This window comes from Pimephales promelas, chromosome 25, assembly GCF_988280905.1.
Source record: "Pimephales promelas chromosome 25, fPimPro1.hap1.1, whole genome shotgun sequence".
NCBI lineage: Eukaryota > Metazoa > Chordata > Actinopteri > Cypriniformes > Leuciscidae > Pimephales > Pimephales promelas.
In genome coordinates this window covers 19,169,305-19,185,038 of record NC_142793.1, presented here as the reverse complement: position 1 = coordinate 19,185,038, position 15,734 = coordinate 19,169,305, and the positions used below count along the sequence as shown (strand labels likewise).

At 36.6% G+C, this 15,734-nt stretch overlaps 1 protein-coding gene across 2 annotated transcripts in view; it reads left to right on the top strand.

Moving 5' to 3' along the window:
• immp2l (inner mitochondrial membrane peptidase subunit 2) overlaps nt 1-15,734 on the top strand; it is a 75,775-nt gene that overhangs the window by 4,045 nt on the left and 55,996 nt on the right. For both annotated transcript variants that reach the window (XM_039658062.2, XM_039658063.2), the window contains exons 2-3: nt 1,810-1,944; nt 3,518-3,621. In XM_039658062.2, the coding sequence (XP_039513996.1) occupies nt 1,813-1,944; nt 3,518-3,621 (236 nt within the window). In that variant the 5' untranslated portion in view covers nt 1,810-1,812. The remainder of the gene's footprint in view (nt 1-1,809; nt 1,945-3,517; nt 3,622-15,734) is intronic.

Sequence of the window (15,734 nt, the reverse complement as noted above, 5' to 3'; positions counted from 1 at the left end):
AGTTATAAACGGGAAGCCTATGATAAATTGATTCTGCTGGAGACCACCATGTACCGCTTCGCAGCTGCGTGGAACGGTCACCTAATATTACAGAGGCATTTGCTTTCAACTCTAGAAACATATTTTTAATTGGGTTCGGCTACAAAAAAAAATCCATTTATTTTGCACACCTGCTGTGCCAACCTTGGTTTTTTTTATTGCTCACCGTTTTATTTCTGTCCGTAGCACATGGAAAATGGTGGAAAATGTTCTCAACTCTGACTCTGAAAGGGGCCTTTGATGAAAAATGAACTCGACGCTTTCTTTTGATCACCGCGCACCAGTCCTAGATTCTCCCATCTGCCCGTTTTTTAGAATAAACTATTAGATGCTCCACTTTACGCACCTTTGAGATCCATGTGCCAACCATCCACCGTACTGTGTATAGAGCCTCGGGCTGGGCATTGCACCATCACTTCACTCTCTGTTTGTAGCCTGAAGGAAAAATATAGGATTGTGGCTCGGGACAAGCAAAAATAGACTTGTTTTTCTTTCTTTTTTTGTAGCCTGTCATGTGTTGAGTGGCTCCGTGGTGATTGGCAATCTTTCACTGTATGTGCTGGTGAGGGATTATTGTTAGAGCAACCTGACAGCTGGCACTTGGCAGGTCTACCCAGAACACCATGGATAATTTAGCCGCTCGTCGTCATAATAGTTCATTAGTCGCACTCTTGTGCTAGATGCGTCTCTTCACGAACTAAGCGAATGAATACTTAACGCTACAAGAAGTGCCAGTGCAGGGTAAGACACATCAGAGAATCTGGTAGATGTGTAGAATTCATTTCTCACAGTTGAGACGTTATTTCTCATAATTGCGAAGTTTAGACGTTACAGAAGTCTATGGATGTTTTTATCCAAAACAACATTGCATTCAAGGTGCGCATTTACATTTGGGATCGAACCCATGACCTTGGTGTGGCTAGCACCACGATCCCCTGTTCGAGCTAAAGGATAGCCTATAATGGTTTGCGAATGCCATTTAATGCAAATATTAATTAGTCAGTGTTTGTATTACTTTAGTGTTGCTGCCTCGACTGAAGGTGTCTTTTTTTCCACCACAAAAGTTTTTTTTTTTTGTAATTTTCTCCATTCGAGCAATGCGTTGTGATTCGCTCAGCTTTTTTGTTTTTCACCCTCACATCTAAGTTGTAGTCTCTGATTTTTGAGCCCTCCTGCAAGCAAATGGCTTCAAGACTTTCTTCAAGTGCTTACCAGTAAGCCTGCGAAGTTGCTACGGGAGACCTTGAGGGCTTTTTTGGGAAAACGGTACAAGCCGCTCTTCGTCTTTTTGTTTCTATGGTGAACTCTATAATGAACGAGAGGCATAATTGCATGCCTTGTACCTCCAAATCAAGCATCACACATTATCATTTAAGGGTATTAGAGCAAGCGTGCTCTTGTCAGATTCAATTTCAATGCCTCAGTGGGTTTTCTGCCCTAATGCGTTGGGTCTACAGAGTTTTGTCATTGTGAATACGGTATACAGACTTATAGCAATTACTAAATTCATTATTTAAATGGTTGCTTTATGAGTGTTTTCTTCTTTTTGACCTCTCTAGTCCCTTGCAGTTTGATTCAAAACAAGATGGTTCTTAAGCGTGGTTATCTGGTCTGCTTTTGGTACTTTTGTTCTCTTTGTGAGGCTAGTCATCCAAACATATCATTGAAACATGCCTGAAAGACTTCAACAAAAACATTTTTGTTGTTACCCAAGACTCTTTAAACCATTCATGGTCATTTTCTCTTTTCATTCTCTCTCTCTCTCTTCAGGCAATGGCGCAGACGGGCTTTGGGCGAAGATACTTCAGAGCATTTGTTAGTGGCTTTTTTGTAGCCGTCCCAGTGACAGTGACGGTTTTAGATCGTCTTGCCTATGTGGCACGCGTAGAAGGTGCCTCCATGCAGGTGAGTTATCCTTTAAACATTTCATCAAACTATTCTTGGTAACATCGTTGTTTTGATGAATCTGGATGAGTCGGGATTTTTATCACTTTACAGTATTTGTCACCATTGTAATTTTCTTTCCCCATCTTCATAATTTTTATGTAATAATTTATATAATATAAAAAATTAAAATGGTCATAGAACTTAATATATTTTCGACATTTTGGAAATTGATAAATGTTGGTATGTTGGTTGCATGTCATTTTTTTTCAATTTACTATAAAATACCGTAATATAACAGAATTATATTGAATAATTTCCCTTTAAAATGCAGCAGTGTAACAAAATTAGTATTTAAAAACATTTTTGAGTGATGATGCAAATTTTGAGTCGCTCGAATAAAATCTTAAAAGACAAACAGCTTAAACTAAATCATAGAAATGCATCAAACTTACCAAGTTTAAATCAAAGGCGATATTAAAACATCTCTGCTTGCTTACGGGAAAGTTTTGAGAAAGTTTAGGAAACTTAATACCCAATAAAAAGAACATTAAAATCATGACCACATTCACAGTTGCTTATATAATACCATCAAAATAATTACAAATATACTATGACTATTCAATATATTCCAGAGCCCTAAGCGAACTTTACTTTAACAAGCATCTCTATTCAAACATTAATAACCCTTTTTTTTTAAATATTAGGACTTTGCATCAAGGCTCAATCAAACCAAATGTCCTAAACATTGCACTAATAGCACAATGAAAGAAACCTCTAATAATGAGAGAAACCCTTCTGAATACACCATGCTCATTTCCTCGGCAAACAGAAGTAATGGTTCATTATGTACCTAATGAACACTATCTAACCAAAACACTGGTGTTTTGTTGTTTTCCTTTTGGAGTTTGGTTTTCTATCTCGGTTCATAGTGTTATAAATTAGCTAATGGCTTCACCCGGTCCATCCACGGCCTTCGAATCCAAATAAGTCACTCCGCGGACAATGCTGAAAGCTGACACCAATACAGAATGAGAAAATGTGTCTGAATAAAAAAGATAGAGCGCCCAGCTGTGACAGATAAATTCTCTAGGCGGGAAGGCTCGTCGCGATATTTATTTTAGAAGGACAGATAAGAGATATTTCTGTCAATTATCCCAGCAAGCATGAAATGGCTCATCGAGATCTCCCTTAATGATTCATTGGAGGCCCGTGTATCAAGTCAGTCGCTGACTTGCATGTTTGAGAAGGTTCGTCACACACAAGTTGTTTGATATACCACCACAAAAAGAGTTAAGAGAAAAACAAATTCTGTTTTTGAAGTTAACTTGCCGACGATATTTTTATCCTTCAGTCGAAAGGCTGAATGAAGAACAGAGCGATTCTTTTCCAGAACAAAATTAAAGCAAAGTTGCTGCCACTGAGCTTATTCTTAGAGTTACAGTAGTTTTGGAAGTTTTGTGGAGCGGAGGATTAAAGCAATAAATCATAGACCAAAAAGAACAAATGATGAAACTTAAAAGTTTCTAATCTGTCGCAACTCTTCTAGAGACTCTTGTAGACTCTAAAATATCCTGGTTTGAATCTTTCCCAGCCGTCCTTGAACCCAGACGGAGGGTCGTCACCTGATGTTGTGCTGCTGAACCGCTGGACTGTGAGGAACTACCAAGTGCAGCGAGGGGACGTTGTGTCAGTTCTGTGAGTAGCCGTGTTTTGTCCTTATTATGTGACATTTCACCGTGGGCGGAGCAACTGAGCGTGACCCTGCCGAAACCCGACAAATCAAGTGACTGAAATAATATTCTGTTGTTTATCATGGCTGGCTAATGTGATGCTCGACACTTTTTTTGCATTTAAATGTATTGTGCGTTGATGTAGTACGGTAGGGATGTAGGGATGGTATTTATCGGTACATTTAAAGGAGAACTCTGGCGCAAAATGAACCTTTGGTCTAATAAAATATCGGGACCTACTTAGTCAGTCGTTCTCTGAGATTTGTTTTCATGATAATCGAATGTAAAGAGTTTTATCTCTAAAAACTGTTTAGCGTATAATGCTAGTACTGGGGGTATAGAATAAGTAAAAAACAGGAGCCATCTTGGAAAATAGTCTCGATAAGTCGACCCCCGAACGGCGTTCATACAGTTCAGCTCACTCAGCACGACTTTCGTGGTTTGACTTATCGTGACTGTTTTCCAAAGATGGCTCCTGTCTGTATATACGAAGTGGACTGTCTTTATAGACCATTTCACAAGATGTAAACAACACTGGTCCAGAAGCACTTCCTGTTTCAGTTTGTAACTGTTTTCTTTATTACACATGTAAAGAAAACATCTTAAAGATGTTTGTTTAACTTTTTGATTCAGTTTTAAATGTTCTGTTGGTTGTATTTTATCCCAGCTTTTATGTAGTGTTAAAAAACTGAAACAGGAAGTGCTTCTGGACCAGTGTTGTTTACATCTTGTGAAATGGTCTATAAAGTATCTTCTTATTAAACGGTCTGTAAACTTACAAAGTTCTCAATGCTTCGTTTTGCATGTATGGACCCTCATTATGTTACTGTGTTAGGTTGGGGCTATTTTTTATAAACTAGCGATTGATTTTTACTTAATAAATGCCCCCAGTACTAGCATTATACGCTAAATGTTTTTTAGGTTCTTTGCGTGCGAACTCGACAACCAACTACTGTGGACTTCGACCGAAAACAGGAAGTAAATACAGGTATATGAGCTGGCTGAATTAACGTCATTTTTATTAATATCTTTCACATCTACTGCAGTCAGATTGACCGTCCTCACTCACTTAAAGTTATCTTAAGAAACACTAATAATTTGATAACACTGTTAAATGTATAACAAATCTCGAAATAAAAATTTTGAATGAAAACTCTGGTCAAATCCATGAAAATGGCCTTGATTGAGAAGTCCATTTATTAGGTGAATTTTGTCAGATGTGATGTTTTTGTGACAGAACATCATGTTGATGTCAATTGGTTGTGCCTGTAGACCTCTTTTGTGAGTCCTCGCATCCAAATCTTTGACGAAAAAGAAAATTGAGGTGTTCTCCATCCAGACATCTGTAGCGCTCAAAATTGCTAATTGGATCATTTTGGTCCCTCTTTAATCCGCCACAGATCTCCTTGACCTTAAACCCAGCTGCTCTGAGTACACTAACTCAAGGGGAATCCTCCTGTGGATAATGAGCCCACTCTGTCAGGAGGCCTTTTAAGGGTTACTGTCATCGCAAGTAATTGGCATAGACGCACTCTTCTGATATGCTTTAATGCGGTGCTCAACACCAAGAGCCTTTTGACACGGACCCTGCGGAGCCTATCATCTAGACTCTAGTTAGGTAACTCCTCTTCACTTTTATGTATGGTCTGTTTTTTGAAGCGCCAGAGGGGGAAAGATAGTATTTATTTCATCCAACTTCTCGATCAAACACTCACCCTGCGGTGTTCTTTGGCTTTTATACGTTTGATAGGCCAGTAGATGGTTGAGCGCCTTTGGCTGTTCAAATTAGGTTTTGATGCTGTGAAACTTGTGTATGATTATTATGCCACCACAGGATGTTTTTTCACAATTAAAGCATTACTCAGTTGGGCGGAATTCTGAACAGAGAGTTATTTAATTAATGAAGCAGAAACGTTTTTAAAAAGTGATTCTTTTTTATTTTTTTTATAAAAATTTTTTTGGTGTCCCTCTAGCAGTACCAAATGAAGCAAAAATGTTGACTGTTTTCAAAAGGTTTTTAGAACACTCCCTCCTTTTGTCATTGGTCAAACAAGCAAATAGCTCCGCCACCAAACTCACATCATGGCTTGAGCCACTGTTGCTATGTCAGGCTGGTCGGAATTTTCAAATAAACGTTGTTTTCTAACCGCCATAGAGTTTTTCAGGGAAATATACCTTTTAATATCTTATTTATAGTTGTCTCTGCATTAAGCTGGAACAGGATAAATGTTTTATGTTTTTATATATATATATATATATATATATATATATAAAGTACGCATTTCTATGGAAGCTTGTTTCCACCACGGAAAAAAAAAATATTTCAAATTTAATTGCGGCTTTTTCTCTCACGATTGCGACTATATAAACTTGCAATTGTGAGTTATAAAGTCAGAATTGCAAGTTTATATCTATTTTGACTTTAAAAACTCGCAGTTCCGGGTTTACTGTATATCATGCGATTCTGACGTAAACTCTCAATTGACTGAAAAAAGCCAAAATTGTGAGAGAAAAAGTCACAATTACCTTTTTTATTTTTTATTCTGTGGCAGAAACAAGCTTCCATACGTTTCAGCTTTAACTTGACAAACTGTACTGTTTTAGTTTTTTTGTAAATCCCTGTATTAGGAACAATGTTGAGAGTATGGGAAGGCAGATTCATTCTGTCATTACCCAAAGATGGCACTCTTCCCCTGCTGGGAATTCACTGCGATGTTGGGAACATGATGTTCATCCTTTACTAAGCTATTCTGTGGGAAGAAACTAGCATTGCATATTAATACTGCTGACTTTGATTGCTTTAGTATTCAATGTATGTATAATATCTTGTTTTTAAATCAGATTCTTTCCTTTTATATCAATATATTCAATATTTCTTGGTTTTTTTTAAACCAAAAATGTCATTATTTACTCAGCCCCATAATATATCATTTTTTATGTGATCTCTTGTATTCAAAAAACACCATAAAATAACCATAAAATTAGTTTAGACTCTGTGTGCTATATTTGATGTAGAAATTTAGATCATTATTCAGTGTACATGTTGGCTTTTGTTACAACAAATTTGATTTCAGCCTTTTAAAATTCATATGGACTACTTTTATGATACTTCTATCTTTATTTCTTAACCATATTTATCATATTTGAACATATTTAGATCACATGACCATCTAAATTGGGACAAATCAGTCAAAATTTTGGAGCAAGTCTCCAGGTTTCAAATCTGACATGTCTGAGTGGGGTTGAATCTGAATGTGTTTATGCAGTTGCAAGAGTTTTGTTTTCCTCTGCGTGTTTGGATCAAATGCAGATGTAATTGGGACTCATTTCAAGCGTTGTCTGAGGAGATTTCTCAGCCCACAGAGTAATATCTTATTTAGAGAACATTCCTCATCTTCAGACAGCAGTCGATGGGGAAATGGTTCTGTCAGGGTGTTTTATGCACACAGAAAACATTTTGTCATGCTTTAAACAGAGTAAACAGGGACAAACTTGATGATTTTATGAATTGCCATTTGGACACATTACCACTTCCTAAAGAGTTCTTCCACAGCATTTGGTCAAAAGTGAGGGTTATGAATCTGTTACTAAGGGGAGACAGTCGCACAAAATTTAGACTAAAACATTTAGTCCTTTTTAACAAATAACCATTTTTGCAAAGGCAGCTAGGAGCATTGAAAGTGGACAAAAAGAACAGATACTGTAAATATCTATTGATTCACAACAGGCAATATCAATTTTCCCTGTCTTTTCCGAGTCACTTTGAAGTGTGCTGGGCAGAAAATGGGATCTCGCTGGATTGGGTTGTGTAATTAGCCTTCTACATGGAAACCAGTTTAATTCATGCATCCTCTGAGAGGTTTCATAGGGTCGAATTTGTTTTCAGAGAATGTTGCATTCAGCTCAGAGTATGAGGTGAACTCAGGTGTTTTTCAGACCAGCGTGCTTCTGTTTTGTTTGTTAATGTGGTGGCAGGAAGCCTCATTGTTACATAAGAGTGCTGAAGGCAGGTCAGGTTTGGGGAGTGAGGAACCTTGGGCCTTATTTATAACCGTTGCGTATGCACACAACAGGCCCTGAAAGAGGTGTATAGAGGTGTATTATTATTAATTTGAAACATATTGAATATATACACTCACCTAAAGGATTATTAGGAACTCTTGTTCAATTTCTCATGAATGCAATTTTCTAATCAACCAATCATATGGCAGTTGCTTCATTTAGTGGTGTGGTCCTGGTCAAGACAATCTCCTGAACTCCAAACTGAATGTCAGAATGGCAAAGAAAGGTGATTTTAGCAATTTTGAGAGTGGCATGGTTGTTGGTGCCAGACGAGCCGGTCTGAGTATTTCACAATCTGCTCAATTACTGGGATTTTCACGCACAACCATTTCTAAGGTTTACAAAAAATGGTGTGAAAAGGGAAAAACATCCAGTATGCGGCAGTCCTGTGGGTGAAGATGGCTTGTTGATGCTAGAGGTCAGAGGAGAATGGGCCGACTGATTCAAGCTGATAGAAGACAACTCTGACTGAAATAACCACTCGTTACAACCGAGGTATGCAGCAAAGCATTTGTGAAGCCACAACACGCACAACCTTGAGGCGGATGGGCTACAACAGCAGAAGACCTCATCTCCACTACAAATAGAAAAAAGAGGCTATAATTAGCAAGAGCTCACCAAAATTGGACCATTGAAGACTGGAAAAATGTTGCCTGGTCTGATGAGTCTCGATTTCTGTTGAGACATTCAGATGGTAGAGTCAGAATTTGGCGTAAACAGAATGAGAACATGGATCCATCATGCCTTGTTACCACTGTGCAGGCTGCTGGTGGTGGTGTAATGGTGTGGGGGATGTTTTCTTGGCATAATTTAGACCCCTTAGTGCCAATTGGCCATCGTTTAAATGCCACGGCCTACCTGAGTATTGTTTCTGACCATGTCCATCCCTTAATGGCCACCATGTACCCATCCTCTGATGGCTACTTCCAGCAGGATAATGCACCATGTCACAAAGCTCAAATCATTTCAAATTGGTTTCGTGAACATGTCAATGAGTTCACTGTACTAAAATGGCCCCCACAGTCACCAGATCTCAACCCAATAGAGCATCTTTGGGATGTGGTGGAACTGGAGCTTCGTGCCCTGGACGTGCATCAACTGCAAGATGCTATCCTATCAATATGGGCCAACATTTCTAAATAATGCTTTCAGCACCTTGTTGAATCAATGCCATGTAGAATTAAGGCAGTTCTCAAGGCAATAAATGGGTCAAACACAGTATTAGTATGGTGTCTATATATATAAAAATGCAGCAAAAAAAAATTTCAGTTTTGTCCAGTTAAAACAAGATTATCAATAATATTACCAGATGAAATATTACCTGTTTTTCTTGAACCGTAGCAGAAATGTGGCCCATTGAGCTTTAAGCTATATTACATTTGTAGATAGCATCATTTTGTCCTGCTTTACGTCCTGGATGTCCTCTCCACAAGCCCGCAGTATTGTCCTCAGCATGAGGTTTAATATCGCTCTCAGGCTGTTTGTATTGTGCACCCAGAGAAGCTTGATTTTGTCACATAAAGATTGGTATCATTTATTGCCCTCAGGTTTTCTGATGCTTTAACTCATCGTTGTTTCACCAGTGCTGTATTCTATGAGGCTATTTGTGCTTGTGAATCAGCCTTCATATGGAGACGGTCACAGCAGAGAGTGCCAAGAAACGACCTTTTCAGGCCAATTTATACAGTTCGAAAGTCCTTTAACACGAAACTCCTTTTTTATGCAACGAGATCTTATAAATATTTAGAAAGTTGATCATCGTTATTGTAATTTTTCTTCTTTTAGTCTGAAGTGCAAGATGAACCTTCCCCTTTTGGCCAGAAAATGAAATGATCAGTGGAGGAATTGCTCGCAGATGTTTAATTTGCAGAAGCGCTAGGCAAGCGCCCGTTATTCATCCAGGGAACTCTAACTCATTTTCTCCACCGAACACCCTCGCCAATTAAATCTGAGGTCAACTGTCCATCATCCTTAGCAGTAAACGCTGTGGGTTCACTTGTAAAAGATGAGTTATTCCATTTGTTAGTTTTGCGTTAGATGTGGTAATTATCTTTGTTGAATATACAATACATGTAGTCTATTATTCATATCAGTCTTAATCATATTAATTGAGAGAATACGAAAAAAAAGACAAGGAACGTCTACTAAAAAACAACAGTATAGCAACTGAACCTCCAAAAATGTGTGTGTGTGTGTGTGTGTATATATATATATATTATTCAATTAAATAATAGTATTATACTTTTAAAATTCTAAAAATTTAAATTCTATACTATTTTGTATAAATCAACCAAATTTTAATTTCACTGACTTCTACATTTAAGTAATAATGATCAAAAACCTTGTGTTGCTGTGGAGACAGTCTTCCTCTGCAGCAGTTTTTACATCTAACAAAACAGAGACTTCTGCAGTGCCCTATTTAATGTGATTATTATATAATTTTTTTGAATCTCAACAGAAAACTACATTAGCCACACTCACACATATATCTGTAGTTGTAAACTGTTAGTGGCTGTTGGTTATTTTGCGTGCGATTAGAGCAGATATCTCTTTCCCTTCTCCAGTTGTTGGACAAACATCAAAGAGGCTTCCCTGCCACTCTCCGCCAATAGGATCCGTCCTATAAAATGAATTTCCACTGGCATTGTACGTTCCCCTCATCTCCTACATGAACTGTGCTCTGCCCACATCAGTGGGAGATGTTAGTCCCTTGACATATTCAGGACATAATAAGGCTGGAAGATCTGGATGTACCAGATGGGAAATTTGTCTTACCGATGTCAAGGTGTATTGAACTACAGTAGCTTAATATTCTCACTTTTTTCTCTGCTTCAATGCGTATATTTGACACGTAATTTAGAAATATATAATAATATATTTAAAATTATATTATTTTTGTAGTTTTTAGTGTCAAATATAGTTTTATATCAGCCATTTATATTATATTATATTTTATATTATATTATATTAAAAAATGGTTAGTTCCAATCCTTGATTCTGATTGGTCAATAGCTGTGCTTTATTATATCTCTTTATTATATCTCAGTTCCTATTTATTTGAGCTTTCATGCATATTACACATTGGAATATATTGCTCTTTTATATATATATTCACACACACACACACACACATATATAATATATATTTATACGCACATGTAAACAAAAACTTTTGTTAGCTAGCTATTCATCGATTTGACTCGATTTTTTTAATTCATGTAGACAATTTTTATTTTATTTTAATATTAACCATTTATTATTATATTATATTATATTATACATTGTTATATTTTTATTTATGTAAACAATTAGCATTGAATTTTATATTATATTATATTATATTTATTATTTTGTTTATTTATGTTGACAAAATAGTATAGAATCTTTATACCTGGCATTTATTTTTATCAAATAATATATTTAGCATTTTTTTCATTTCATTTTTTTTATTTTTTTTATTTAACATATTATTTAATATTTATTGAAACATCCTTTTTTTTTGAAGACTTGTTCATCAAGATTTCCACCTTTTTGTTATTCAATAGTTTGCGTGTCAGATCTCAGGTGGGAAAAAAACACGTCATCCTTGCCAAGTCATTGCTATTCGTGAAACTATTTCTCGAATCGCACGAGTCACATTTTCTTCGGAACACAAACAGCTGTGTCATCACAAGGCACGGTGCAGCCGTCGCCATGGCAGCAGCATATTTCTGTCCCTCAGCAGTTAGAGAACACTCATTACAGTCAGGTCACACTGATTCACTCTGGTCCAGGCATTTGCGGTCCTGTGCTCACCCACTGTTCACTTTATTATCAGTATCAGGAGTGTTACAATTCATTTCCCCAATGGCGGCTGGTATTAAATTCCCTGTCACACTTGGGAGGTCAGCGCTTTAGTGGAGTCATGGTAATGAGTGCGAGGGAGACGGGGGAGCTGGCCATGGCAGATTAAGACGACGTGTCAACATGCTAAGCTTCTAATAAGAAAGATATTCTTTAGGAGAATTACTGTCTGGTCTTAGACATTCACAATAGAGGTTAAGGCCAAGAGATAGTGGGGATTTTAATGAATTCCCGAAATTCATTTCCGTGCTTTTCAGACCTTTTGATTTGGAAAATTTGGGACGTTTAGAGACGATTCATATTTTCATAAGCCGTGAGAATAATGCGGAGAAAGAAGAGGGCTCGACAGTAAATGTGGTGGGATGGGCCAGAGCCCGTGTGAGAGACTAACACTTTGTGTGTGTGTGTGTGTGTGTGTGTGTATTGAACATTTTTGTTGAAAATCCTCTTGTAAGAATAAATCAAATCAATATTGCTTTGTAATGTTTGCACTTGTTTGCCAGCAAAATTGAATGGATTTGTTTTACAGTTATTTATGAAGTATAATTAATTATAATTAAGTATAATTTAAAAAAATTAAAATGATTTGGGGGGGTTGGGCCCCTCCAAAATTACACATTGTAATTTTACTCATATCATTAAAATATTATAACATTATTATAAAAACCTGATTATATTTGATTTGTTAATTTTAACATTTAATAATAGTACCAACTCCCTGTGGCCTATTTATACCATTTGTGAGAGATTTTTCCTTGAAAAATTAACATGTAGCTTTATAAGGAAGCCTACCTGATATTTATCCAAATGAATTGATGTAAACATTGTTACACGTTGTTACTAAACTTAATAAAATTCTGTTTGGTCAGCAAATGTTTTGAGAATCACAATACACTTTTTTTTTTTAAATCCTTTCTTATGATTTATATTCATCAGCTGCCTGCTGAACATGCATTTGAGCTCTTATATTTCGGACCTCTAAAAGTTCAGATTAATGCATTTAACTTTAAAATTCAAACAGATATCAAATGTCAAGCAATGCATTTGAATATCTAAAAGTTTATACTATTTTGTCCACATATAAAAACACAAAAAAACTAGAATAATATAATACAGTTTGAGACACTATATTGAATTAAATTCTATTCATGTTATTTAAAAAAAAAAAAAATTGTAATGGGGACCATGAAAAATTTGTCAGGTTGAGCAAAAATCGTAACGATTGACCTTGTTAAACCCTGAAGAAGAAAACCTGCGCACTGGTGTAGCCTGTGATTAATGAAACTGTGACATTTAGGTCATGTGACCTTCATCAGACATACAGCATCTTAGAAAAAAAGGTTTTAATCTCAGAGGGACAGCCATTGAGTCACGGTTGTTATTGAGTGTTTCTTGTGGATCAACAGACTTTCTGTGTGTGTGAGCTTGCACACTCTTCTTCTGTCATTACCTCACAGCTATCTCAGAAAAAAACACTCCCTCTACCCAGAGACTCGGATAAAGATTGATGTTTCTTTTACTTCCAAAGGCATTTTTCTCTGCACTCAAATATAGCTTAGAGTCTTTTTTCTCTCCTGCCCTGACTGAAAAGACCGTGTGTACGAGAGAGAGAGAGATGAACTATACAACACTCAAGCCATCTTGAGAATGCAGAATGCTTTCCTCCAGATATTTAGAAAGCATTATTAGCTGACACAAACCCGTTGGCCTCTGGGTTTCATTATGCCTAGGTGGTCTCTGCTTATGGCTAATGTGGCAGGTGTCATTTCCCGGCGCCAGTGATTCACACTTTGCCTCGTGAGGCTCCATACTAAAGACAGCTCATCACGCTCATGGCGTTGTGGTGATCCCCATGGAAACAAATCAACCCACAGTGGAAGAGGGAATCAGAATCCACCTTCTCCATTATGCAATCATGAGCGCAATCAAATCCACAAGTGCCGTGAACGTTTAGCCAACTCGCAATCCTAATTTGGACGCCCAGGTAGAGTTAACCCATTTCCAAATTCAGTACAGGCCGCAGAGGGGAGTCAAAATTTGGAATGAGAGATCATGCACTTTAGCAGAGATTACAGTTCCCATCATTGTCCTTATGACACTCTTACACCGTGTCCTAACTACACGCGACGTGACGCCGCGACACGCGATAAAAGGTATGTTTTTCATGTTAATCAGAGTTTTTGTACTAACCAGATGCGATGGCGACACGCAAAGTTTCTAATTTAGAAACGGTTCCTATTTCTGCGACGTTGCGGCTGACGGATCCGCCCATTAAGAGATCTCATTGGATGGAAGTTCTGCGTGTCATGAATATTTAATCATCAAACATGGACGACGAGGAACTGATTGTCGAAGTTCAAAGGCATTAGGTCACTGTGCCACAAGCGATAACGGATAATTTACCTCAGATTTTGAAAGCATATAATATAGCGTTCAAAATGAATGTACTTCATAACAAAATTAGTCAATGAGTATATTTTGTTAATGTTTTGATTTTTAATAATGTTATGTCCTTACCCATTTACAATGCGAGTGCGGGCCAGCAGTGCGCTTTCACAGAGAGACTCCGCCCTCACGCTGTTCTGAATGGCTGTGATTTTTGATTGACAGACACAATAGTGTGGACTGACACACTTGCTGTCGCTGGAATTTTATCGCGTCGCATAGTTAGGACACGGTGTTGGAAGGAAAACCTTAAAAGGTTCTATCAGCGCTACGTATTTGGAACCCCTAAAAGGTTCTATACAGAACCCTTTTTAATGGTTCAATAATAAGAACCCTTTAGGGTTCTTTGAAACCAGGAAAAAGGTTCTATATGAACCTTTTGGGTTCATTCATTATCATTTGTTTTGTCCTTTCCGGATTAAATATTTCATATTATTGACAAACATCAAGACCCTAAAATGTATTAATGAATACATGTGAATGATCACAAAATTAACTACAGTAGTTAATCAATATCACACGCAGAGTGCCATTTCAGTTTTTCTCCTTCAAAAATCAGCATGATTAAAATGTGATATTACAACAGTTTAATAAACAATCATTTAATTACAACAACAAAATGTTGGAGAATAATGAAATATATCCATGAATAATAGCTTATAAAGAACCTTTTGTGCCAAAAGGGTTTTTTTCTTGTCATTATAGAACCTTTTTTAGCATAAAATGTTCTTTTGGAGTTGAGTAAAGAACCCTATGCTTCATATATAGAACCCCAATGAACCCTTTTTTTGAAGATTTTATATCGTCGCTGGCTGGTGGAATCTGCTTATAAAATGTGTGATAAATGTAATACTTTATTAAAATATTATGATATCATATTATATTATTTGTAAGGAGTAATTGGCGACGGGCGTTTCACTTCGGCTGTGCATTGTTTTCAATAATTGAATGGCCCGGAGTCAATTATTCCACTTATACTATAGGGATATATTTCAAATGATGTATTTCAAAATATTTGTCAGGTTTTTGTCCTTAACGCTCTTGTTTGTAGGACTAATTTCTTATGCTTCTAATCCCAAGCCTCCCTAATTACAAAAAGTAATTTTAGAGCTAGTAACAGAGGCTTGAGCTATTGATGTAGTTATTAATGCAGTAGAGAGAGAGATTAAGCGCATGTGAATTATCTGTGCGCCTCTCAACAGTGTTCAGCAGCAGCGTCTCTACTATTAGCAAGAACAGCAGCGTTATTACTTCGCAAGTGAGAAATGTCATGTAGCTTTTAAGTTGCTAAACTATTTTACTGATAAAATCATCAGAGCAGGGCTGACAACACATTTGTCTGAGTGTGTGTACTGTGTGTGAGTTTGAGTGGGAGAGCAGGAGAAAGAAAGTATGTGCGTTCCTTACATTATAAAGCGCAAATTTGTGGCAAAAACGTGTCGTTTTTATCCTGTTGTTTACTATATTTACCTTATAATGTTTGTCAATCAGATTCATATTATATTATATTATATTATATTATATTATATTATATTATATTATATTATATTATATTATATTATATTATATTATATTATATTATATTATATTATATTATATTATATTATATTATATTATATTATATTATATTATTAATTGTCAATTTGTGGCAGGCTTTATCCAGAAAGAAATGGAAGACAATCTTGAATTAATTTTCCTAATTTAAACCTGAAAATGAGTATTTTTTTT